The 27981-nt window shown below is 45.5% G+C and overlaps 1 protein-coding gene across 2 annotated transcripts in view; it reads right to left on the minus strand.

The window, feature by feature from the left end:
- The window catches only part of LOC139752121 (ecdysone-induced protein 78C-like), a 363134-nt gene that overhangs the window by 54232 nt on the left and 280921 nt on the right, over positions 1-27981 (minus strand). The window contains exon 1 of one of the 2 annotated variants that reach the window (XM_071668037.1): positions 18814-20341. The exons of the other annotated variant lie outside the window; for it this stretch is intronic. Coding sequence (XP_071524138.1) covers positions 18814-19240 — 427 coding nt within the window. The 5' untranslated portion in view covers positions 19241-20341. Of the gene's footprint in view, positions 1-18813; positions 20342-27981 lie in introns of those variants that run through there. 2 annotated transcript variants of the gene reach the window in all.

Below are 27981 nucleotides of genomic sequence, written 5' to 3' on the forward strand. Positions count from 1 at the left end.
TATATTGCAGTTCATACGCAATTTTCAGTTCCAATGGTACGAGCGGAACAGAAAAGAGAAAGATGAATTTTCTGCTCAAGAATTAAACAAATCCATGAAAGTATATTGTTTGTATATATATATATACTCGCACAGAAAATCTCGGTTCTTAGGATGGCATAGAGGGGGGAAAAAAGAGAGGTGGGGGAGGGGGAGAGCTGACCTGAGGCTTGCTTCGCATACCTTGGAGAGAGAGAGAGAGAGAGAGAGAGAGAGAGAGGAGTTAGTCATGCATGACTATACAGTTTACAAGCCTAGAATCCTAATACGTCTTTATATTTCATCCGTTTTTATACATCACCTTGTAACACAGTTCAAAACAGTTTCTCTCCATTTTCTTTTCTTTTTAATTTTTTTCGGCTACAGTATATCTATAGAAAATGGGATAATCCTCTATCATATCGAAGATCCGTTTCTAGTTTGTCCGTAAGGTTGATATCATTGGGATTTTATGATAGCCGAAGGGTCCTTGTAACCTGCCTCAGACCACTGAGATTAAAGAAGAAGAAGAAGAAGAAAGGAAAAAAATAGGTGTTGCTGAAAGAGCGGGTGACGATAATTTTTTTGTGGTGTGTGTGTGTGTGTGTGTGTGTGTGTGTGTGTGTGTGCGGGTGTGTGTGTGTGTGTGTGTGTGTGTGTGTGTGTGTGTGTGGTTGCCGAGCGTGGACCACAGCCGTACGAACATGGCTGTCAGGTGGGCCGGTTTGATTATCCGCGTACATATAAATAACATCAAATATACATCTATTATCCATTCAATTTTTTTTTCTTCTTGTTAATTAGGGAATATATATATATATATATATATATATATATATATATATATATATATATATATATATATATATATATATATATATATGTATTATATATATATATATATATATATGTATATATATATATATATATATATATATATATATATATATATATATATATATATATATACGATTAACTTGGCAGCGTCCCATTCCCGAGCGAGCGCAGACCATAGCTAATATAAAGCCACATAGACACACACACACACACACACACACACACACACAGTCGGGGCTGGGAATAAGTAATATAAAGCCACATAGACACACACACAGTCGGGGTCGGGAATGAGTAACAAAGAAGTGAACGGACTGGATTGCCAGGAATGTTGCCCCGGCTGAGTTCTTGGATCACTTCCTCAGGGGGAGTTGAAGTTCCCAGAGACCCGAACTGGCTTTGGGCTGAGCCTCTCCTCCACCCCGTCGCCTCGAAGCTCCCTCCGTCCCGATGTGTATCCCAAAAGCCGCCTTTGCTGCTGTGATTTCTGGGCAACGGTGTGTGTGTGTGGGGGGGAGAAGGGCTCTCTCTCTCTCTCTCTCTCTCTCTCTCTCTCTCTCTCTCTCTCTCTCTCTCTCTCTCTCTCTCTCTCTCTCGACTCTCGACCCTTGCGACATCGTCGGTAAGGTCTCTTTCTCTCTCTCTCTCTCTCTCTCTCTCTCTCTCGTATATTGCTATAACTTCGCTATCAACTCTGTATCATGACACTGTGGTTATGACGGCGAATAAATCAGCGATGACACCCCACACACACACACACACACACACACACACCTAAATTCAGCACTTGCGGTTGGGGGAGAGGCAAGATAGAGCCAAATCACTTGATTAATACATTAGGAGAACTAGGATCATCAATTCCTTTTTTTTTCACGTAAGCCTGTTTCCATTAAGCCCCTGCACATAACTGTGTAGACACACACACACACACACACACACACACACACATATATATATATATATATATATATATATATATATATATATATATATATATATATATATATATATATATATATATATATAAACTATAGTCATTATATCTCCTCCTTTCACAACGGGAAAGGAATTCTTGACAAACCACTTTTTTTGAGACGTCAGTCCCATTGAGGAAGCTAGTGAGTATGTGAGACGCTCTCCTCCTCCTCCTCCGTCGGTGTCTGGGGGCCAGCGCAGCAACCTGACGGAGGAGACGAACCCACGGCTCATGATCTTACACCGCCTCTCGTTCAGCGTGTTGAATAATGTATTGTCACACTCCAAATGCAACGAGAATAGCAAGTTCAGGCGATGGTCGTCCAGACTACAATGCGCAACTGTGTGTATATATATATATATATATATATATATATATATATATATATATATATATATATATATATATATATATATATATATACATATATATATATATATATATATTCTTATTCTTTTCTTTCATGCTTGATCTCCATTTCCCGCGTTGACGAGGTAGCGCCAGTAACAGACGAAGAGAAAAGGCCACATTCGGTCACATCCATTCTCTAGCTGTCGTGTGTAATGCACCGACACTACAGCTCCCTAGCCACATCCAGGCCCCACAGACCTTTCCATGGTTTAACCTGGTTTGACCAGGTCGCCTCACGTACCCTGGTTCAGTTCATTGACAGCACGTCGACCCCAGTATACCATATTATTTCACTTCACTTTTCTGTTGAACACCTTTCACTCTCCTGCGTGTTCAGGCTCTGATCACTGAAAATCTTTCACACTCCATCCTTCCATCTCTAATTTGGTCTCCCCACTCTCCTTGTCCCTTTCACTTCTGACACATATCCTCTTTGTTAACCTTTCCTCGCTGATTTTATTCACATGTCCAAGCCATTTCAGCACTCTCTTCAGGTCTGTCATACACACTTTTTTTTTCTCTCTCTCTAACCACACATCTCTTCTTACCCTATCATTAATCACTCGATCAAATCACCTCAAACCATATATTGCCCGCAAACGTTTCCTATCCAACACCTCGACTCTCCTCCGCACATGGTCATCTATATATATCCCATCCCTCGCGTCCATGTAAGATTGTTGGGGTTACCATAGCTTCATACAATACCCATTTTTGTCCTCCCCGATAACGATCTCTCTCTCTCTCTCTCTCTCTCTCTCTCTCTCTCTCTCTCTCTCTCTCTCTCTCTCTCTCTCTCTCTCTCTCTCTCTCTCTCTCTCTCTCTCTCTCTCTACACACACACTCTTCAATAAGCTCAGAGCCTTCTCCTCCTTACTCTTTGCTGTGAATCACTTCCGCTTCCATGGTTCCATTCGCTGCTAAGTCCACGCCCAGATATCTAAAACACTTCACTTCCTCCAGTTTGCCTTCATTCAAACTCACACCCCCAACTAACCTGTCCCTCATCCCTGCTCTTATTCACATTTACTCCCAATTTCCTTCTTTCACACACTCTTCAGAACTCAGTCACCAGTGCTGTATCATCAGAGAACAACAACTGACTCACTTCTTCGACCCTCTCATCCCCTACAGATTGCATACTCGCCCCTTTCTCCCAAACTCTAGCATTTACCTCCCTCACCACCCCATCCATATATATATATATATATATATATATATATATATATATATATATATATATATGAATATATATATATATGTGTGTGTGGTAGAGGATGTGTGGATCAGGTGTTTGCTTTGAAGAATGTATGTGAGAAATACTTAGAAAAGCAAATGGATTTGTATGTAGCATTTATGGATCTGGAGAAGGCATATGATAGAGTTGATAGAGATGCTCTGTGGAAGGTATTAAGAATATATGGTGTGGGAGGCAAGTTGTTAGAAGCAGTGAAAAGTTTTTATCGAGGATGTAAGGCATGTGTACGTGTAGGAAGAGAGGAAAGTGATTGGTTCTCAGTGAATGTAGGTTTGCGGCAGGGGTGTGTGATGTCTCCATGGTTGTTTAATTTGTTTATGGATGGGGTTGTTAGGGAGGTGAATGCAAGAGTCCTGGAAAGAGGGGCAAGTATGAAGTCTGTTGGGGATGAGAGAGCCTGGGAAGTGAGTCAGTTGTTGTTCGCTGATGATACAGCGCTGGTGGCTGATTCATGTGAGAAACTGCAGAAGCTGGTGACTGAGTTTGGTAAAGTGTGTGGAAGAAGAAAGTTAAGAGTAAATGTGAATAAGAGCAAGGTTATTAGGTACAGTAGGGTTGAGGGTCAAGTCAATTGGGAGGTAAGTTTGAATGGAGAAAAACTGGAGGAAGTGAAGTGTTTTAGATATCTGGGAGTGGATCTGTCAGCGGATGGAACCATGGAAGCGGAAGTGGATCATAGGGTGGGGGAGGGGGCGAAAATTTTGGGAGCCTTGAAAAATGTGTGGAAGTCGAGAACATTATCTCGGAAAGCAAAAATGGGTATGTTTGAAGGAATAGTGGTTCCAACAATGTTGTATGGTTGCGAGGCGTGGGCTATGGATAGAGTTGTGCGCAGGAGGATGGATGTGCTGGAAATGAGATGTTTGAGGACAATGTGTGGTGTGAGGTGGTTTGATCGAGTAAGTAACGTAAGGGTAAGAGAGATGTGTGGAAATAAAAAGAGCGTGGTTGAGAGAGCAGAAGAGGGTGTTTTGAAATGGTTTGGGCACATGGAGAGAATGAGTGAGGAAAGATTGACCAAGAGGATATATGTGTCGGAGGTGGAGGGAACGAGGAGAAGAGGGAGACCAAATTGGAGGTGGAAAGATGGAGTGAAAAAGATTTTGTGTGATCGGGGCCTGAACATGCAGGAGGGTGTAAGGAGGGCAAGGAATAGAGTGAATTGGAGCGATGTGGTATACAGGGGTTGACGTGCTGTCAGTGGAGTGAATCAAGGCATGTGAGGCGTCTGGGGTGGACCATGGAAAGCTGTGTAGGTATGTATACACGTGTGTGGACATGTGTATGTACATGTGTATGGGGGGGGGGGGGTTGGGCCATTTCTTTCGTCTGTTTCCTTGCGCTACCTCGCAGACGCGGGAGACAGCGACAAAGTATAAAAAAAAAAAAAAAAAAAAAAAAAAAAAATGTGTGTGTGTGTGTGTGTGTGTGTGTGTGTGTGTGTGTGTGTGTGTAAACTGTAAATTTCATCATTCACACTTTACGAACAACATAGGATGTATATATTATATTTATCTCTAATTCATGACCAATTACGTCGTCAAACGTAATGGATGACAGACCGTTCCGTCGTCGTTAAAGCTAAGACCGTGGCGCACGTAATGAAGGAATGTGTCGATGTATGATCAACCGTGTGGACCAGTTCCCGCGAAGGAGTCCCATGGTGGTGTTGTACAGGAAACTGGCTGAAGAGGCCTCTGTATCCCGAGGCTGCGCTACCCCCTGGTGTTGGGAAATAGAGACTCCTTTGGAATGAGTAGTTCCTTGGCGCGGAGTCCGGTAGCGCACACACACACACACACACACACACACACACACACGCATATATATATATATATATATATATATATATATATATATATATATATATATATATATATATATATATATACTTAGAATACTCCTTGTGTGAAATCTTACGTCGCCGCGAATTCTAGCGCTGGGTGGGGCGGTATATACGACTTACGACCCACACATAAAGATAACTACACATTTCATAGCAAGAAATGAAGTTTAAGGTCATACGGGCCCTCGGCACACAGCCGTTCAACTTTGGAAGGACAGATGGGTTTAGATTCCCCGAGTCTCGCTTACGAACGCTCATGTGTGTGTGTGTGTGTGTGTGTGTGTGTGTGTGTGTGTGTGTGTGTGTGTGTGAAAAGAATATAGATGTGTTTGTCCACCTGCACATCACTATGAGTGTCCTTGTTGCTAAGGTGTACGTAAATACGCGAACGTGTCTGTGTGTGGGGGAACTGTATGTGTGTGTGTGTGTGTGTGTGTGTGTGTGTGTGTGTGTGCGAGGTGTGGAGGTCAGTCACCACACACGGGTGTTGGAGGCTTCCTCCGGCGCGGATATGATCTCGACCTGGTGTTCTCGGTGTACTATCTGATGTACTACCTGCTATACAGTACTCTCTGTTGTGCTGTCTGATGCACTACCTGCTATACAGTACTCTCTGTTGTGCTGTCTGATGTGCTACCTGCTATACAGTACTCTCTGTTGTGCTGTCTGATGTACTACCTGCTGTACAGTACTCTCTGTTGTGCTGTCTGATGTACTACCTGCTATACAGTACTCTCTGTTGTGTTGTCTGATGTACTACCTGCTGTACAGTACTCTCTGTTGTGCTGTCTGATGCACTACCTGCTATACAGTACTCTCTGTTGTGCTGTCTGATGTACTACCTGCTGTACGGTACTCTCTGTTGTGCTGTCTGATGTACTACCTGCTATACAGTACTCTCTGTTGTGCTGTTTGATGCACTACCTGCTGTACAGTACTCTCTGTTGTGCTGTCTGATGTACTACCTGCTGCACAGTACTCTCTGTTGTGCTGTCTGATGTACTACCTGCTGTACAGTACTGTCTGTTGTGCTGTCTGATGTACTACCTGCTATACAGTACTCTGTTGTGCTGTCTGATGTACTACCTGTTATACAGTACTCTGTTGTGCTGTCTGATGTACTACCTGCTGTACAGTACTCTCTGTTGTGCTGTCTGATGTACTACCTGCTATACAGTACTCTCTGTTGTGCTGTTTGATGCACTACCTGCTGTACAGTACTCTCTGTTGTGCTGTCTGATGTACTACCTGCTATACAGTACTCTCTGTTGTGCTGTCTGATGTACTACCTGTTATACAGTACTCTCTGTTGTGCTGTCTGATGTACTACCTGCTATACAGTACTCTCTGTTGTGCTGTCTGATGTACTACCTGCTATACAGTACTCTTTTGTGCTGTCTGATGTACTACCTGTTATACAGTACTCTCTGTTGTGCTGTCTGATGTACTACCTGCTGTACAGTACTCTCTGTTGTGCTGTCTGATGTACTACCTGCTATACAGTACTCTCTGTTGTGCTGTCTGATGTACTACCTGCTATACAGTACTCTCTGTTGTGCTGTCTGATGTACTACCTGCTATACAGTACTCTCTGTTGTGCTATCTGATGCACTACCTGCTATACAGTACTCTCTGTTGTGCTGTCTGATGTACTACCTGCTGTACAGTACTCTCTGTTGTGCTGTCTGATGCACTACCTGCTGTACAGTACTCTCTGTTGTGCTGTTTGATGTACTACCTGCTATACAGTACTCTCTGTTGTGCTGTCTGATGCACTGCCTGCTATACAGTACTCTGTTGTGCTGTCTGATGTACTACCTGCTATACAGTACTCTCTGTTTTGCTGTCTGATGCACTACCTGCTGTACAGTACTCTCTGTTGTGCTGTCTGATGTACTACCTGTTATACAGTACTCTCTGTTGTGCTATCTGGTGTACTACCTTGTGAACATTACTCTCTGGTGTTCACGGTGTACTGTCTAATGTACTACCTGCTGTACAATATTCTCTGTTGTACTATCTGGCGTACTTCCTTGTGTAATATACTCTCTGGTGTTCCAGGTGTACTACCTAGTGTACTACCTGTTGTACAGAACTCTGATCTAGGTGTACTGTCTGATGTACTACCTGGCTGTGTGATAATCTGTTGCTTTAGATGCACTAGCTGATGTACTACTTGGTGTACAACACTTTGGTGTTCTCGTTGTACTATCTATTGTACTATCTGGTGTACAATACTCCTTGATGTTCTAAGTGTACTGTCTAGTGTACTGTCTGTTGTACAGTATTTCCTGGTGTTCTGGTGTGCTATGTTGTGTATTTCTTATGTACTTCCATGTGTTCTAGGTGTACTACTGCCTGTTGTACAGCACTGCCCAATGTGCAAATGGCGTACCAACTAGTGTTCTGTATGGTGTACTACTAAGTGTACTACATGGTGTAATACATATGTACTATTGTGTACATGCTTGGTATACTTTCTGATTTACTCCCTAGTGTAGTACATGATGTCCAAACCTAGTGTACTACTTAGTGCCTGGTGTACTTTCAGATGTGCTTCGGGTGTACTATGTGGTGTGCTATTTGCTGTACTACTGTGCTACTAGGTGTATCACCTCGAATACTCCATGGAGTACGAAATGTGCTCATGGTGTAATAGGTGTATATATATACACCACATGGTGTACTGGGTGTAGCACCTAGTACACTTATCAGTACACCCTGTACATCGCCTAGAGATGTGCACTTTTGCAAGTTGTTCTAAAGTCTTAAAATCAAGTTAAGTTGAAATAATGTCGTATTATACGACATTATTTCAATGATTCCCTCTTTTATGTACTGTGTACTATGTAAATATCCAATATATTAGCGTAACAGGATTATGGAACTAAAGAATGTTATCATATGCAGTAACGAGTAACGAATTTATGTAAAGATAATTTCAGCATATATATTTTTTTTTTTTCATTGGACGAGTCAATAATTGACGTAATGGTTAACGGTTACGTCTTGAAATCACACACGCGCTGGTGGGGAATGTGGCGGAGGGTCTCCACCCCCACTTGATAACCAGGACGTAGAGGTTGCTTGCCAGAGAGAGAGAGAGAGAGAGAGAGAGAGAGAGAGAGAGAGAGAGAGAGAGAGAGAGAGAGAGAGAGAGAGAGAGATAGGAAAATAAAGCATTACGTCTTTTTTTTGTTACTGTTTGAATTCAGTTCAGTGACAGTAATTCAAAGAGAGAGAGAGAGAGAGAGAGAGAGAGAGAGAGAGAGAGAGAGAGAGAGAGAGAGAGAGAGAGAGAGAGAGAGAGGTATCCAACTTGGTTGGTATTCACGCGGGATATGCTCCGCCCTGAGGGCGAGATTAAGAAAGTAGCTGGAAACTCTTGGTGGTCAGTTGCCATGTGTAGTCGGTTGGTCGAGGAGGAGATGGAGATGGAGGAGGAGGAGATGGAGATGGAGGAGATGGAGATGGAGGAGGAGGAGATGGAGGAGGAGATGGAGGAGGAGGAGGAGGAGATGTAACTTGACGTTGATGGTACCGCTAAAAGCAGACTTCACTAATTCATCATCATACAACGAACGCTTCCCTCATAGAGAACGAGAACGGCCAATGAGTGACCCTCGTTTACCTACGTTGGTACGTAAGAGACGAGAGGTGTTGACACCTCTGGCAACAATGGGCGTTAAAGAAAAAAAAAAAAAAAGAAAGAAAAAATATCCAAAATAATAATAATAACTGGTCACCTCATCCCCGGCAATTGTAGGCGGACCCGGGGGGACAAGAGAGCGTTAAGCGCTCGAAATGATTACGTCGTGGAGCACAGAGTGTGACTGTGTATCTCGCGCCCTTATTGGTTATCCCAGGTTGCGCTTGTCCTCCGGCGTTTCCCACACTTAGAAAGCAATAAACATTTTTTGATCGAGATGAAAATACGGTGCGCATCTGGTGGGTCCTTAATTTTTTTTTTCTTATTTTTTTTTTTTTTCCTTCCATTTCTTGACAGTAATGTCATTCATTTTGTTTCCTCATTTTGTGTCACAGTTAGCTATGGTATGATACAGAGTTGGGTGTCTTCCTGAATATATATATATATTTTTTTTCTTTCTTTTCCTTTGGCGCTGTCTCCCGCGTTTGCGAGGTAGCACAAGGAAACAGGGGGGGGGGGGGGGGCTGGAAATCCTCCCCTCTCCTTTTTTTCTTTTTTTTTTCAAAGGAAGGAACAGAGAAGGGGGCCAAGTGAGGATGTTTCCTCAGAGGCCCAGTCCTCTGTTCTTAACGCTACCTCGCTGACGCGGGAAATGGCGAATAGTATGAAAGAAAGATATATATATATATATAAATATATATATATATATATATATATATATATATATATATATATATATATATATATATATATATATACTTTGAAGATTCTCTCTCTCTCTCTCTCTCTCTCTCTCTCTCTCTCTCTCTCTCTCTCTCTCTCTCTCTCTCTCTCTCTCTCTCTCTCTCTCTCTCTCTCTCTCTCTCTCATGGCCAATTATTTATTTTCTTTTTGTTCGTACGTCCCCATCATTAAATACTGCAGGGTTGCCGTTGCAACGACACATCACAGGCTCTCCAAGGCTGTTGTCTCCTAAAGCACGAAGGGGGATCGATCCTGTGTTTTTGCCTTGTGCCTCGCGTGGGCTGCTGGGCATTCAATCCACAGACACAATCCCGTCCATCTCACACACACACACGACACTTGACAACACGTGCTAATAATTCTGCCCTTTGGCAAAAATAATGTCTTCAGGGATTGCAGATAGCAAGGCCGTATGCAAATACATACATATATATATATATATATATATATATATATATATATATATATATATATATATATATATATATATATATATATATTCTAATGAGTCCACGGGGAAAATGAAACACGATAAGTTCCCAAGTGCACTTTCGTGTAATAATCATATCATCAGGGGAGATACACATATATATGTTTGTTATGGGGAGAGGGAAGGGTTCGGGATATGGCTGGAGAATAAAGGAAATTGTATAAGATCTGAGGTTACAGTATCAGTACATATATACAAATTAGCAAATTTGTATATTTCTTGATAGACTATGATGTAAACTATTGTTCTTTATTTTTTTTTGTGTACTCGTTTTATAACCAACCGTATCAGTTAGATGTTTCCTTGCGCTACCTCGCTAACGCGGGAGACAGCGACAAATTATAATAATAATGATATATGTATATAAATATATATAAGACACAAAGAAATACTACTATGATCGTACATGAAATACATGAAGAGAACGCAAAATCAAGATGAAGCACATTTCCAAATTAGCTTTTCATTTCATACAGTTTATTTATAATCATTTTCTGGACTTCTTCCTTAATCATTACAAATTTGATTTTACAAATTTGATTGATTGATATGATACATTTTGCATACATATCAAGAACTACGACACGTTTGATCTTTAAAGAAAAATGATATTTACTTTATAAATCTTTTTTTTTTTTGAACGTGTGGAAACATATATAAAATTAAGAGGTGCATTTCGTCCGAGATAGGAAAAAAAAGAAGGAAATCCTACATTATCGTTCGTCAGTGATTGAACAATTAATACATTACAAGTCTTTCTTCTGCAAAACTACAGCTGGAAGATATAACGGATAAATTGTGTGTGATCACACGTCAGTTATTAATGATAATTGCCTTACAAAATGTCATTCTTTGATTGTTGAAGAGTCATAAAATTTACATTCAGAACTTTGGGTCAAACTCATATTATTTGTACTGAATCAGACTCACGATTGAATCATTCATCCATGAGTCCAGACGTGGCAACATATTATTCATATAATATATGGTTCAGACCCTAGAATGTGGCCTTTCATCCGTTACACATGACTTAAATACACATAAGATTCAAAAATATATATATATATATATCATTCATTCTTATGATTCACATTTTATGATGATTAAACATGAATTAACACAGGTTCTGGGGTATATCATTCTGGTCGAGTGGCAGGTTCTGGGGTATATCATTCTGGTCGAGTGGCAGGTTCTGGGGTATATCATTCTGGTCGAGTGGCAGGTTCTGGGGTATATCATTCTGGTCGAGTGGCATGTTCTGGGGTATATCATTCTGGTCGAGTGGCAGGTTCTGGGGTATATCATTCTGGTCGAGTGGCAGGTTCTGGGGTATATCATTCTGGTCGAGTGGCAGGTTCTTGGGGTATATCATTCTGGTCGAGTGGCAGGTTCTGGGGTATATCATTCTGGTCGAGTGGCAGGTTCTGGGGTATATCATTCTGGTCGAGTGGCATGTTCTGGGGTATATCATTCTGGTCGAGTGGCAGGTTCTGGGGTATATCATTCTGGTCGAGTGGCAGGTTCTGGGGTATATCATTCTGGTCGAGTGGCAGGTTCTGGGGTATATCATTCTGGTCGAGTGGCATGTTCTGGGGTATATCATTCTGGTCGAGTGGCAGGTTCTGGGGTATATCATTCTGGTCGAGTGGCAGGTTCTGGGGTATATCATTCTGGTCGAGTGGCAGGTTCTGGGGTATATCATTCTGGTCGAGTGGCAGGTTCTGGGGTATATCATTCTGGTCGAGTGGTTGAAGGCGTGTTCTCGTGGTTGATAAACGCGACAACATTCATGATAAGGCTCGGGGTCTTATTGGCAGTGTGTGCATTGGGTCTTATTCTTAACAGCTAACGAAAATGGTGAGGAATTTTCGATTGGATGCCGTATGGCCATATTGATCCTGCCAGTGGATTCGGCCCATAGGCCAAACAAACAATTAGAGCCATTGACTGGGTTTGCGATTAGACTGAACACTTGAAGGTGTGTTCTTGGATTTTCGATTAATGATATAAAGGAGAAAAATCAGACGTCTATCGTAAACTTACATCTGTACACGCTTCATCCCTCTCTTCCATTCCAAACGATTCCTTCCCCTGTCCCACCTTTTGTTCCTCTCCTTTAACCACCCTGTTAAAGACAGAATCTTTGACGAAATTTTCTGGCTACCGGGTAGTGCTCACCGCACTCGTCCGGGTTATTATTCTAGGACTGATTTCAACCACGTATCAGGTTTTCGTGTAAATGTTCCTGTGAATATTCTGTGCATGTCTCTCATTTTCCCTGCTAGTAGATGGGACATTGGTTGCATCTTTCTTATAAGTTTCCTATTATTTTTATTGTTTTTTTTTTCTTTCAGGTTCTGAAGTTCCAGTGCAGTCAGCTCTTCACGGTAAGTCATATGTTCCATTCCCTCGATTTTCCACGTAAATTATCAGCTTCATTCTTGTTTTTTTTACGGTTTATTTCCCATTCGTTTGGTTGGTAAGTATTCAGTTTTGCCCCTTATGTATGCTCAAGGGTGGGCCGTTTTGATAACTGTTTCTTTCCCTACACCTCGAAGCTTTTAGAACTCTCTACCACTCTCATGTCTTTCCCAATAATTGTGACCTGGCACATTTCAGAAGACAGGTTTTTCACTCCCTCCAAAATTCGTAAACACTTTCCATCATCTCTTCTTTTTCCCTTTCACGAACCTCTCTGTATTTCAATCAAGGCCCGGCCCTGATGTTGACTTTTGTTCGGGACCGAAGCCTCCAACATATAAAAGCAGAATAGATATCAAAATTTTTCCTCAATAATTTTTGTCTCTTTTGGTGAGATTTCTCAGCATCATACCGCCCATTATTTAGTTCTGTAGTGCTAATTTCTGTGAATTCTCTTGTATGATGATACCTTGATCATTGACATTTGCATTACTATATATATATATATATATATATATTTTTTTTTTTTTTCCGTTGGGCGTCTACATCAGCGTCCGCAATGTATGTGTATTTCATTTCGTACTTTATTGGTTCAAATGGTTCATTGTTCAAGGGTTACCCCACGCCCATCTGTTCATTATACCTAAGTCTTATTGCATCTCCTTTTCCAATCTTGTGATCGTGTGGCTTTGCTTACTTTAGCCTCGTCAATGACAGCGAGACATTGATTCACAGAGAGACAGAGAGAGAATAGATAATACACACACATATCATAAATGCATTTAGCGATAAGATTCAGCCGATGCACTTCCTGTCTCGCTCGCTGTCTCCATGAATTCAGAAGCGATTCTCTGTATCCTTCTTATCCCTGGTTTGGGCAGCAGCTGCAAGATCTGTGTATTTCTTAGTCACTACAGCAGCGGGGACCACTGGAAGCTGTACCCTCCTTAGTGTGAGTGAGGCCTCAGACCCCTGGAAGCTGTACCATCCTCAGGGTGAGTGAGTGAGGCTTCGGACTCACTGTACCATCCTTGTTTACGTGACCAGCAACGAGGGGGACGAGGATGTATTGATACATTCTGAATGTCTTCTGGACGACCCGAGGGGGTAAACAATGATTGTGCCAGCCTCACGCTCCTTACCAACACTCGAGACAGTCGGCTGTACCAGAACTACGAGTTCCTTGATGGATTGTACCGTCAGAACGACGAAACTGGAGGATGACGGATTGTACCGTACCTGACGATGGTACCAGAATATGCTGATGGATGGTACCGTACCTAACAGTGTTACCAGAATATGATGGGTCGTACAGTACCTAACAGTGTTACCAGAGCCTGATGGATCGTACCGTACCTAGCAGCGTTGCCAGAGCCTGATAGATCGTACCGTACCTAGCAGTGTTACCAGAGCCTGATGGATCGTACCGTACCAGCAGTGTTACCAGAGCCTGATGGATCGTACCGTACCTAACAGTGTTACCAGAGCCTGATGGATCGTACCGTACCTAGCAGTGTTTCCAGAGCCTGATAGATCGTACCTTACCTAACAGTGTTACCAGAGCCTGATAGATCGTACCGTACCTAGCAGTGTTACCAGAGCCTGATGGATCGTACCGTACCTAACAGTGTTACCAGAGCCTGATGGATCGTACCGTACCTAACAGTGTTACCAGACCTTAAGAGACAGTGTACCGTACTAACAGTGTTACCAGAGCCGACCCCAGGACCGCCAGCAGCAGCACCCACGCCCCGTGTCGCCAGTGGACACGATCACAGAGACTGACCACAACAGCCAGTGTTGATGAGCTGGTATATACATACACCTGGTCACCCTTACCAAGATGTCACTCTCGTCCTTAAGTACACCTCAAGTAAGGGTGAGAATGCCCATCTTCACTACCACCACCCCTCCATCGGGGGGGGGGAAATTTACCATTGAGCGGACGAGACACGGTTCTAACTTTTACATATGGGTGCTTTAGAGGCGATCATAAGGAAAGGTTTTACTTCCTCTTTTTTTTCCCCCTTCCTTTTGTGGGGCCAGGTCGGAATCGAAGTTGGTGGGGGTGTGTGTGGCTTCGCTGGTGTGGGAGGTTCGAGAGGTGGTTTATCTAGGCCATACGTATAGTACTAACTGATTAGAGGGAGATTGTGAGGTTAGTGAGCCGGCTTGTGTGTGTGTGTGTGTGTGTGTGTGTGTGTGTGTGTGTGTGTGTGTGTGTGTGTGTGTGTGTTCTTGGCTCTGTGGTAGCGTATGAAGTCGTACATACGTGTTTGTATACATGTGTTATTATTTTGTGTGGTTGTGGTTGAGGTGTATGTTTACACGGGAATGCTGTGTGTATGTGGTTCAGCGTGTGTGTGTGTGTGTGTGTGTGTGTGTGTGTGTGTGTGTGTGTGTGTCTGTGTGTGTGTCACCACTATCCCAGATATCCCCATGCCCGACCACTACCCCAAGGTAAGGCTATAGTATTCTGGGGACGAAAGAGGTGGGGAAAGGTACCCAGAGAATGGATCCCAGATGAAGGGGGTGATTTGGGTGGGCGGCTGGCTAGGAAGGTGTGTGGGGTATGGGGGTGTGATGTGGTTGGAGGGGGGTGTTTGGAAGGGGGGGTAGGGTGAGAGTGAGGAGGGTTCGAACCGGGGGAGGGTAGGGTATATGGCGTTTGCTGGATACCCAAGGGGATGACCTGACATACCCTGGCTTCCTTACTGGTAGCGTGTGGACTCGGGTTTTTGTGCGTGTGTGTGTGTGTGTGTGTGAGAGAGAGAGAGAGAGAGAGAGAGAGAGAGAGAGAGAGAGAGAGAGAGAGAGAGAGAGAGAGAGAGTACGAACTCCCTTGTTAAGTTGACTCTTGGTACCTTGTGGTGGTGGTGATCGGGGGGGGGGGTGTTCCAACTTGCCTCCCCCCTCCCCCCTGGGGGGGGTTCCAACTTGCCTCTCCCCCCCCCCCCCCCCCCCCCCCCGCCACCATGAACGCCACCCCCTCCGTCCACCGTGAGCCAGGGGCCTGGGCTGTGTGACTGCAGGTGTTGATGTAGGGTTATAGTGCTGTGGTGGGTGGTTGTGTGGTTGTGGTGGTTTGTGATAATGTGTGGTGTATTTACTATAATGCTAGTGGGTAGGGGGAGGAGGTGGCGGTGGTGTATTATCATATTGCTGTAGTGTGGTGGGTGTGTGGTAGTGGTAGTGTATGCTGTGGAAACTGTGGCAAGAGGGATGGTGGTGTTTGTTGGAAGATGCTGCGGTGGAAGTGGCTGTAAATGTTACTGTGCTGTGGTGGTAGAGGAGGTGGAGGTGGAGGTGGGGGTCAACGTTGTATGTCATAATGCTGTGGTGCGTGGTAGCAGCATTAGCTGTGGTCATGTGATGTAGATGGCAGTACTTGCCATGACACTGCAGTGTGTGTGTGTGTGTGGCAATGCTGCTTCCCATAATCCAATGGTGTAGGCGACCATATGTCTTTTTCCCATAATGCTTTCGTGGTCTGAGCTACAGTTCAGCGACGTACGTATTTCGCCGTTGGTCACATTATCTATTAGGCTTTGGTGTGGTTGGCCCGAGACCTGTTTTGATAGTGGTATGGCTGTGGTCGGCAGTCCACACTCTAATGTCCTGCAGTGGAGTCAGAACACCTGCTTGTAATACCTCGTAGTCAAAGGTGGTAATACTTCTTACAGGGCCTTGTGGTCCAGGTGGTGATAGATGCTATGATGCTCGGTACAGGGCATCCTCAGAAACCTGTGACGTACAGGGATACTCAAGTGATGGTGAGGGAAACGTAAGATAGCGAATGAAAGAACGAGACATGAGGTTACTTGTTTATAAGTCGAGAAAACGGGGGAGTTACTTTCTGAAGAAAATGCACCGTGTCTGTTGGTGGTTGAAAATAAAGGCACCGTCTCCTTCAGCCGAGCCAAAGGGTATTGGAAGGTACTAATGTAAAGATGATACTATCCGAATGTGGCGTGGCGGGCGGAGTGGGGCAGCTGTGGCGGTGGCGGGTGGGGTAGGGTGCAGAGGGTACTACCACAGCCATGGACTTCACGTAAAATAAAAGTCAGTAAGGGAAGGAGGGAGGGAGGAGGGGAAAAAAGAAAACGTAGATACGATCATCCTTCTCCTCTCAGAAACGACGATTCACGCCTCTTCATTCCATTACTACTACTGCTGTTACTACTGCAGGTGCTACGTCAAGTTAGAACCCACCACCCTGTTCCTCCTCCTCCTCCTCCTCCTCCACCACCTCTGGCCGTAAGTATAAAAGTGTGTGTGTATGTGTGTGTGTGTGAGTAACAGAACACACACACACACACACGCGCGCGCCTGCCTGGCTGGCTCTAGGGGTGAGGGAGGGTGGAGTGGGAGAGATGTGTTAAATACTATAAACTGTTGAGGACAACGCCGGCGGGTTGGGGTAGGTACTCCGTACGTGTGTGTGAGAGAGAGAGAGAGAGAGAGAGAGAGAGAGAGAGAGAGAGAGAGAGAGAGAGAGAGAGAGAGAGAGAGAGAGAGAGAGAGAGTTTTCGAGGCGTCGCAATGCATCTCTCTCTTAAGCCTTCTAGACCATCTCCAGAAAACAACTGCATCCACCGGCCGCGTTGACGGGACAACCGTCCTTATGCGGCGCCGTCCGAGGGGTGAAAATACCGCCGTCACTTTCGTTTTCGTTAAGCCTCTTTGAGTACAGCGCTCAAATGCTCTGTCCGGTTGACAACTGGGATTTAAATGTATATATGTATACATTTTTTTTTTCAAGGGTTATTTCCTAATTTTGGAGACTGGCCACCTGGTAGGATTATTGATGAATTAGTTTCCATAGATCCAGTGATTTTCACGAGTGTCAGTGATGCACAGAAGAACAACCACGGAAGAAAGAAACAGAAAGAGAGAAAAAAAAGAAGTTTTCTTTGGAGTATAAGCACCGGGTTGGGAGAGCGAACAGTATAGGCCATTACTGCTCAGGCTTGGCTCTTCCTAAACCAATGGTCCTTGTGAATCCACAAGACCCCTATGTGTACATCCTTATCAGGGACGCGTATTAATAATACTCCTCCTCTTCTGGACGACCAGGACGGAGTGAAGAAGGGAAATTGTGTCTCCGTTTTCCACAAAAAGTAAAGCGCGGGGAGGAAGGAAAGAATGGAATTGATACACAGAAAACGATGCGTTTATGAGAAGGCCGGGAAGCGGGTGGGTTGGTGGTGTGGGTTGGGGAAGGGGAGGAAAATAAAACAAATGGCCAAAAGATAAACCCTGCATGTGTACCACCATACTTAGGCACACACGCTAATAGGCCTCTCGAGTAATGGGCGTCTGCACCCCAACTTTCGTGGGTGAGGCCGTCTCCCCACACAGCGCTGGGGAACGCATCCACTTGACGAACAACGTTCGTGTTGTGATGAAGACGAAACGGTAAAGGGGAAGGCCGGAGACCGGTGTTCTGGTACTGTCAGTCAGCCAGTCACTGAGGGAGGTTGGGAAGTAAACAGAAAACAGAGAACACGAAAGAAATAGGGAAGTAACATAAGATAACCCCCTCTCTCATTAACTCGAGCTGATAAGGACACTGTTTCACTGTCTAGCCAAAATGGCTGGTGTTTAGAATGACATCTTACTTCGAGAAACCGGACCACAGAGCAAAAAGACAAGCTCATTCATGTCATTTAAATAAATATATATATATATATGAAACAAAGGGTAGATTTTATTGGTTAGTGGTATGAAAGCCACGGGCTCCAACAACCTGCTGCTTTCTAATGACCCTGCCATTTCATTAACCTCAGGTAATGACACCTCCCCTTAACAGCACGGTATTTCAGAGCCAGTTAAAGGAATGGGGTGGGTATCGGAAGAACAGCTCCACGCTGGATTACTTACAGTTTAGATGATCAGAAGTGATGAAAAAAAAAAAGAAAACTACGATACAGCATCGGGCAGTTAACTAAACAGGCTCCCGTAGGGTGAGGTAAGATGTATAAAATGAATGAGTGGATGTGAAATGAGAGTCAGGTCAACGTCCTGGATGAAGGAGAGAGATGAGGAGAAGAGTGTGAGGGTGGCATGGAAAGACAAGAGAAACTCAATCGGAGAAAAGGGCCTGGGAAACACCTCAGTGGAAGACGAGATTAATGTGGACACATGAGGAAACATATTATACCTGTCTTGATAGCGACGGGAGTCTTGAGTAGCTGTGAGGTGGTGTGCTGGGCGTGCATGATGCCCGGGGAAGGAGAGGGCAGAGGCGAGATGAGTGTGGGAGTGGAGGCCGGGCTGAGATTGCTGGTGGAGTCTTGGCCGTAGGGCTGCGCCGTGTCGGAGAAGGAGGTGTACTTGGATTCCTCGGTCGTGAAGGGCGAGTACTCAGTCGACGGGGAGAAGAGGGAGTCTGGGGCGACTGCGTCGAAGGGGCGCTCGTCGAAGTCCTCCTTTTTGATGACGCCCGGCGAGGGCGACGTCGAGGCGTCGAAGAACGACAGGTTGAAGTCCGTGTTGGTGTCGAAGGTGACTTCGGGATTGGTAACTTTAACCTCGGCGACGCCGGAGCCCAAATTCCCCAGACTCTGGTCAATCTTGAAGACGTCCATCGCGAAGAATCTGTCCTCGGCGGCGGCCCTCTGCGTCTACTTCTCCGCTTCCTCGTTTGTTTGTTTTTTCCTCCGCTATTGCGTGTTCTGTGGTCTTCTGCGGCCCCTCCTGCAGGAGGAAATATCAGCCGTTGTGCGCGCTCGTCTTGGGGAATGACAGTGTTCGCCCCCCCCAGGTGTCGCTGTATCACCTGGTGAGTTGTCTCATGCCTGGGGTCCCGCGTCGTCCATGGACCAAACACACTCTCGCGTCAAAACGACCTCCTGCGTCGCCGTCAGGGGGGGAGCATGGGTGTGTTACGACAGCGCCTTCGTCGGAGTACTTTCAGTTCCAGCGGCAACCCCCCGCTTTATTCAACCACTGGACGTCTCCATCCTTATCCACTGCACTCGGGGAGGAAAAAAAAAAAAATATGGGAGGGGGAAAAAAGGAAGTTCGGAGAGCCCACAGGGGATCAGTAGATTGTTTCCATACAAGACCAGGAGGCGATGCAACGCGTCATCGATTCCCCCCCTTTTTTTTTTCCTGGCTCCTGCTACGGCGCCTGCTCAGTATTCCAAGCGGCGGGCTAGTCAGGAGAATGCCCGGGCGGCGGTGGGCATCAGCACCGTGAGCAGCCGCCTCTTGCCACAGCTCCACCGTGCTACAGCGGCCACGCAAAAGGCTACGACAACACTCGCCCGGACGTTCGTTCTCCACCACTCTAGACCAGCGACTGACGGGCCGCTTCGACAAGACACAACTGAAGTTTTTACCAAGTCCCGTTGGTTGGTTGGGGGGGTGTGTGGAGGTGAGGGGTTGGGGTGGGGTGAGGTGAGGAGGAGGAGGAGGAGGAGGAGGAGGAGGTTGTGTGTGTGTGGGGGGATGGGGGAGAGGCGGGAAGGAGGCAGATTCACCCTCCCACTTTTACCTCCTCCTCCCTAGTTCTTGGGTCAATGAACGGCTGGGGGAGACTAGTCTAACTCACGGAGATCTCCGCGCCCGGGGTACCTCTACCTTCCTACCCACCCCAGCCTGCCTGCCCGCTCCGCCCTCCTCCTCCTCCCCTACCATGATGATCAGCTGCTGGAAGACGTTTTCTTCTCGTCCTCCTCCTCCTCCTCCTCCTCCTCCTCCCCACAAAGAACTCATTTCAAAATGAATTGGTGTACAGAAACGTATGTGAATCATGGACGTAGTAAGGGAAGGGTAGTACCCACACACACACGCACACGCACACACACACACACACCGTTGACTGAGGTAGGACTTGGGGGGGGAAGGGATGGGTGGGAGGGGGGGGGGGAGTGGGAGGGGGTTGGGGGGAGAGATCCACGGTGGTGGTTGAGGGGTGAGGGAAGGAAGGGGGTTAGGAGGAGGAGGAGGAGGAGGAGGAGGAGGAGGTTGGTTGGTTGGTTGGGTCGGTCGGTGGGAGGGCTAGGGGAGGGGGAGGGGGGAGGGAGGGGGGTGGGGGGTAGGTGTCACACCTGAGCCAACATCTCAGCCAATCACGGGGGCTGTTTCTCGAGGGAGAGGGGGGGAGGGGGGGGGTATATGGTGACGTCACGGCTGTCGTACCACTACTACCACTACTACCACCACTACCACTACTACTACTACTACTACTACTACTACTACTACCGTAATTCATAAAGTGAGACAACACTTAACGACGGTCAATTGGGTCAGAGGAACGCGACGTGTGTGTGTGTGTGTGTGTGACGGAGGGAAAATGATCGTCCGTCGCTTTTTAAACAGTTGTGGAACCGCAAAGCCCCGTCACACAACAGCCCCGTTAGCCGTTTTTTTTTTTTTTTTGTAATAAATCTCGAACGCGATTCGTCGTCTTATACTTAGAGGGAAGAAAAAAAAATTTACTCTCAGTTTCCATCATTTCCGCGTTTTTTTTTTCTTTTTTTTTTTTTAAAGGCAACTCACAGGAACCACCAGGACTCGAGATACTGGCTTTTAAGAAACTTGTCTTGATGGGCCTTTAAGGAGGAGGTTCCGTCTCCTGGGGGGGTGGAACTCGCGACTAAGGCGTTATCTTTACGTTCCGGTACAAGACAGTGCTACTACGAAATTTAGAGGGGGGAGGGGGAAATAATGATCCATGAGCGTTGAATAGAGAGAGAGAGAGAGAGAGAGAGAGAGAGAGAGAGAGAGAGAGAGAGAGAGAGAGAGAGAGAGAGAATCCTCCACAAATGTACAGAAAACGTGGTGTTGTTTGTGTTGTACTGGACACCTGGCGAGATTAAAGAAAACGTGGCGCGTGAGATTTTCCTGCAGAAAAGATAATTATTCATATATATATATATATATATATATATATATATATATATATATATATATATATATATATATATATACTTCGGATCATACGATGTTATGTAGATAATTCCCAGATTCCATGTCTATGGCAGGCGTCCTGTGATTGGCCGACGACCCCGGAGGGAAGAACGAACAGCCCATACAGGAGGGCTCGAACCTGAGTCCCCTAATATGAGCGACGCCAGCCACAGCGTCAAGGAGGTCCTCTCACCTGAGTGGCTAATCAGCCTAGACGATAATGAACCAGTGTGCAGCAATGCCTGGGACTTGATAAGAGAGAACTGGTGTGAGCTGAACAGGCTTTAGTTATATGGATAAGTCATCTTGGAATACGTTGTTAGGAGACTGAGTTCCCTTATGGAATACGTTGTTAGGAGACTGAGTTCCCTTATGGAATACGTTGTTAGGAGACTGAGTTCCCTTATGGAATACGTTGTTAGGAGACTGAGTTCCCTTATGGAATACGTTGTTAGGAGACTGAGTTCCCTTATGGAATACGTTGTTAGGAGACTGAGTTCCCTTATGGAATACGTTGTTAGGAGACTGAGTTCCCTTATGGAATACGTTGTTAGGAGACTGAGTTCCCTTATGGAATACGTTGTTAGGAGACTGAGTTCCCTTATGGAATACGTTGTTAGGAGACTGAGTTCCCTTATGGAATACGTTGTTAGGAGACTGAGTTCCCTTATGGAATACGTTGTTAGGAGACTGAGTTCCCTTATGGAATATGTTAGGAGACTGAGTTTCCGTAAGGCAGGCATTATTGTGGTTGGCCCAACGTCGACCCCCATACCAGCGACAGAGTGAGGCTCACAGAACAGCAGATGAACCCAAATAAATAATCAGATGAACTGAGTGAAAACAGACTACCAGAAATGTCGACTGGGAGACGAAGATCAACAGGAAAGAACAACGTGTTGGTATGAGATTCATGTCCAGAAAGAGGAGCTGCCTGAGACAGAGACTTCAATGAATGAGACTGACGGTAGCATCCACAAAACATGAACCACATGATCAAAACTTCACGATAGATTGGATGATAGAGGCGCGCCCCCCCCTTTTGGACACCTTCGACGGGACTCCTGCTGCTTCAGAGCTGCGCTACGATCAGTAGTAGGTAAATGATAGGACTCCTCAAGAGGGTAAGAAGTTTCTGAACGAGATTGTACCTCTGTTCGTCCACTGGCGATGGTATACTTTGCCTGATTGCTCATTCGCGATTCGACCACAAGCTGGCGGAGTCCGGTAACGTTACCCCTAAATTAAGAACCATATATCCGATACCCAGAAGATAAGACGCACCGTGGGAAAAAAAGAAGACAGAATGATGCTCACAGAACAAGACTCGTTCCTGGGCAGCTGTTTTACTGACTTCCCTCGGGTCGGGTATGCTGTATCTCTGGCCTGGGATGCCTCCAGCTGTGCTGACGATATAGCGGAGCTTATCTTGGCTTGGATGAAGTCCGACATCCTTTTACGTCCGTTCGATCTTTCTCTTCTCCTTTTTGTCATGCTTCGATCTCCTCCTCTCCGATGCCTGTTACATCGGGGATAGACCGTATCATTCCGGGAAGGTCATCATCTCTCTGCCTGAATCTCATCGGTAAGTGGGAGAAGAGGAAGGTGATGGACAGGGGAAGGTACCTTTGAGAAATGAAAGTGGAGAAAGTGTACAGATGTATGGTGTGGTGCGTTTTGACTGAGGCGTGTGTGTGTGTGTGTGTGTGTGTGTGTGTGTGTGTGTGTGGATGACTTGCTGCATACGTGATTTTGGTGCCTCATGTACCTCCGCCAGACTTGGGGTGTGTATGTAGTAATGCTGTTGCTTGTTTGTTTAGGAAGGAAATTGGATGTGCTTAGGTATGTTCTTCTTCGTCCACTCTGATTTCATTTCTGCTCAGAATCATTGCAAAGCTAACATTCGCTGAGTCAGTCGCACTTCCTTGAAAACTTGTGCTAATATGACTTTTTCTAGCAACAAGTCTCTCACGTCATTAACCAAAAGCATCTTCAATGTCTTGTCTATTTCAGGGTTTTCCTCCTGTCGATCGTTTCGACCAGTGTCCAGGTCACTCTGGAACTAACGAAGCCGATCTTTTTAATGCCTGATTCTCTTTTTTCACTTGGGATGATTCTGCGTCTGGTCCTCTTCCCCACCTCACACCGAACCTATTTACCTTCTGCGGGGTTTGCCAGGTACTTTCTTCAGCTCCGAGTGAGGAAAGCGAGTGATTCAGATGGCATATCTCCTCGAGTCCCCAAGGGAGTGTACCACTGAGGCTGCTCCGATCTTGACTTACCTATTTCGCCTTGTGTCTAAAAAACCAAAGTTTTCCTTCCTCTTGGAAGTTTACCTTGGTGCAGCCCAGATCTTAAAAAAAAGGAAACTGTTCAAACTCATCCAGCAATCACCCCTTCAGTACTCTTTACTTCTGCTGTCCCAAACTCTTCGACATTCTCTTTAACTTTCATTCTGCTCTGAAAACCATTGGAATTCCATCGCCTCTTCTTCCAGATGACCGATATGGCTTTTGTGATACGCGTCCTTTAGTGATGTATCCCTCTGAGCGACACGCCTCTTCTCCTCTTCTCTCACAGATTTTAGTGCCTCTGATGTGGTGGCGGGGCCCCGACATCCTTCCAAGAATCTTACAGGGTGTGGCGTCCGTCTTTGCTTTCTAGATTTCCTTTCTTTGGCTTTTCCCTGTTTTCTCTCACTCTGTTCTCTGACGCACACTTCCTTCCTGTCTGGCCAGACTCTTGCAGTAGTCACCGGTGGAGCGACGTCCACCTCCCCTCCTCCTCCTGTCGTATTAACACCGGTGTCCCCCAGGATGGTAGTCTGCTTCCTATTCTCTTTCTCTGTAGTTGATCTTTTCCCCTGTTGTATCAACACCGGTGACCCTCAGGATTGTAGTCTGCCTCCTATTCTCTTTCTCAGTGGTTGATCTTCTCTCTTGAACCTCTTCTCTCCCCGAACTTCAACTCGCTTCCCTTTCCCCTCCTCTCTGAAATACTCGTTCTCCTTCTCGCACTGATCACACGCATTCATTTAAGTCGGGTCCGTGCAACATTTCGGTGGCGGCAAGAAAGTAAACTTGGTTGGATATCGGCCACTGCTCTCGCGATAGCAGTTCTGTGTGTGTGTGTGTGTGTTTGTGTGTGTGTGTGTGTGTGTGTGTGTGTGTGTGTGTGTGTGTGTCTACCTGCTGCTTCCCATAGTTTCTGTTGTGATCATCTTTCCTCCATTCCTCGAGGAGCGGCGAAGGTCTTGAGGTCTCGTCATCCTCGCGTCGTCTTCCTTTTCCTGTAACCCTTCTGTCTTCACGAGCCAGCCAGGTCAGCAGACACCTCAGGATCTGTTATGGATTTCTGTATTGATATTATTTTCCTTCACTGTATTTACTTCCTCATCCAAGGCGGTCGTCACCGGAGGCATGTTTTATCTCTGCTGTACTCGTAGAATAAGCATCACCGGATAACCGTATGCCATACACTCGTTGTATCGGTTAACCGGATATCCGTACACACTTGGCGTCGGTTAAAGGGATATCCATACGTTCGCGACATCGGTTATCCGGATATCCGTCCATAAGTGGCATCTGCCAACGGGATAACCGTACACGCGTGGTAACACTTCTCACGAATCCGGTAAACATGAGGAACCCTGAGCAAGGAGGATCCGTATGAGTGAAGCTTCCTTAACCCATCCCGGGCGGTTATTGAACACTTATCGAAGATCCGGTTAATTGCCATAACACTTATCCATATGCCACTACTAGGGGGATCCTCATATTATGGAACTGGATAAGAGAAATACATGTAAGAAATCACCTTACAGTAACCGAACGTGTTTGACCATCCGATTAATCACCCAGGCCTCTGTGTTATCAAGCAGTCTCAGTTATCCGGATTACGAAGACTGAGTGAAGGTTGATCACATCCTCTGTGTGTGAACTGATGAATCTCGACAGCGTGTTGTCTCTGTCGAGTGGAGTGAATGTTTAAGGAAATCGCTCGACGTCGGAACGTCGATGGACCAAGATTTGTGAGTAGGATCGAGGCCTCCCTATCTTCATTGATCAGTGGCGGATCTGTGATCTTGGCTGATGTGTTACCTTGGGTAGTGGCGTCCATATCTCCTATGGTAATTACTAAGTTCATGTGTTACCTTGGGTCGTGGCGTTCATATCTCCTATGGTAATTACTAAGTTCATGTGTTACCTTGGGTCGTGGCGTTCATATCTCCTATGGTAATTACTAAGTTCATGTGTTACCTTGGGTCGTGGCGTTCATATCTCCTATGGTAATTACTAAGTTCATGTGTTATCTTGATTAGTTGGTGAATTCATCTGTTATACTGATTACAACTCGGGAAGTTATTGATTGGATCAATCTGATATTTGATCTGCTATCTTGGCTCCTCAGAAATGCGACATCTCTTCTTAATCATTCTCTACCCGACCAAGTTCCCTCTTGCTGTCTCAGTAAGTCATCTCGACCACTGAGGAACACCTGTGGTGTGTCGTTCGTCAGTAATCGACCTCTTGTATCGTTGCTCGACACCTGATTGGCTACAGTGTGTGTGTGTCTTCTGTCTGTCTGTGCGTCATACCACAGAGGTGGTTCTTCATAACATCCAAGAACATGTTATCGTATGACCTCTGAGGGTAATTTTTTTTTTCGACAATCTTTCAGGTCTTTTTTTCTCTCTCTCTCTCGAACACCTTAGAGGTATTTTTCGAACATTTTTTTGAGTTATATATATATATATATATATATATATATATATATATATATATATATATATATATATATATATATATATATATATATTTGGGATTATCATGGTTGGCTTCCATTGCCCGGGTTTGTTTATCCTCTGTCCCATGACGTGGTTGGTCGCCTTACCCACCTGAGCACGACGATGCGACCACCCCTTTCATACACGACGGGACGACCCCCCCACGAGCACGACGACGATACGACCCCCATACACGACGGGACGATCCATCCCCCCTGAGCACCACGATACGACCCCCCATACACGACGGGACGACCCACACCCCCTGAGCGCGACGGTACGACCTCCCATACACGACGGGACGACCCACACCCCCTGAGCACCACGGTACGACCTCCCATACACGACGGGACGACCCACACCCCCTGAGCGCGACGATACGACCCCCTCCATACACGACGGGACGACGACCTCCCTGAGCACGACTAAACTACTCAAGCAGGCGTAACGTACGACCCTTTCAGCACGACGGCACGACCACGGCGCTACAACACCCCCTTGAGCGCGACGGCACGACCCTTCTGAACACGACGGTACCTACCCCATAAAAACGACAGGACGACACCACTCCCTCCCCTGAACACGACGGTACGACGTTCGCATTGTATAGGGTTTGGGGGTCAAAGGGCGAGACCCATTGAGACTTCGTGGGTTCTAACGTAAGTTCACCCTCAGGGGTTATAAGGGGTCGTGCCCTCATGATCAGCGGGTTTACAAGAAACACACACACACACACACACACACACGCACACACACACACGCACACACACACACGCACACACACACACACACACGTCGGAAATGCTTGGCTGAATTTTACTATCCAGGTCTGACAGAGGAGCCATTGACGAACCAACACGGCATCTTCACTAGGCTTTGATGGTAAGGAATTGTTTTTTTTCATTTTTTTTTTCTTTCTGTTGATCAGAAGTCCAGCGACGGATTGGGTTTAAGACGAGAGCGGTGGTTTAGTCTTAAGGAGGGGTGGTGGTTGGGTTGGTGGTTTGGGTTGGATGGTGGTTTGAGGCGCTTAATACAGGGGGGGGGGGGGGGTTAAGCACACTTCCTCAATTAGGTATTTACCTGGTCATAGGTCGACCCTCGGTACAATACGTGAATCACACCGGTCCCGTTCGCTTCCCGGAGAACACACACGAGTGCACTATGGAAGAAAACGGTATGTAATTCTGAAAACAATGGGTTCCAGGACATCAAATGAATTTATTTCATTTTCTTTTTTTTTTGTATGATATTCTAGTCTTTGTATGTTTTTGGCCCAGGTGAAGTCATGTCTTGAATTTATATTCATTCTTACTTCAATAGTCACTGTTAATCACTAAAAAAAAAAGAATTATCTTCTTTTATAGATGAACTTCAGGTGAATGAGATTCAATACATGAATGTGTTTGTTTAAGTGATTCATGAAGTCTTCTTGCCCAGAGGGTGAAAGAAAACGTAAAATCATGAGCGTTGAATCAAAAGGGCCAAAACGGATATGGAATTCGTCCGCAAAAAAAAAAAAGAAAAAAAAAAAGAAAAAGAAAAAACGGTCCGTCCTTTAAATTTGAACGTACAGGTGATGTGCCTTTTATTTAAAACTAATTACTTCAGAGATGACTGTGAACA

This window comes from Panulirus ornatus, chromosome 12 (assembly GCF_036320965.1).
Source record: "Panulirus ornatus isolate Po-2019 chromosome 12, ASM3632096v1, whole genome shotgun sequence".
NCBI lineage: Eukaryota > Metazoa > Arthropoda > Malacostraca > Decapoda > Palinuridae > Panulirus > Panulirus ornatus.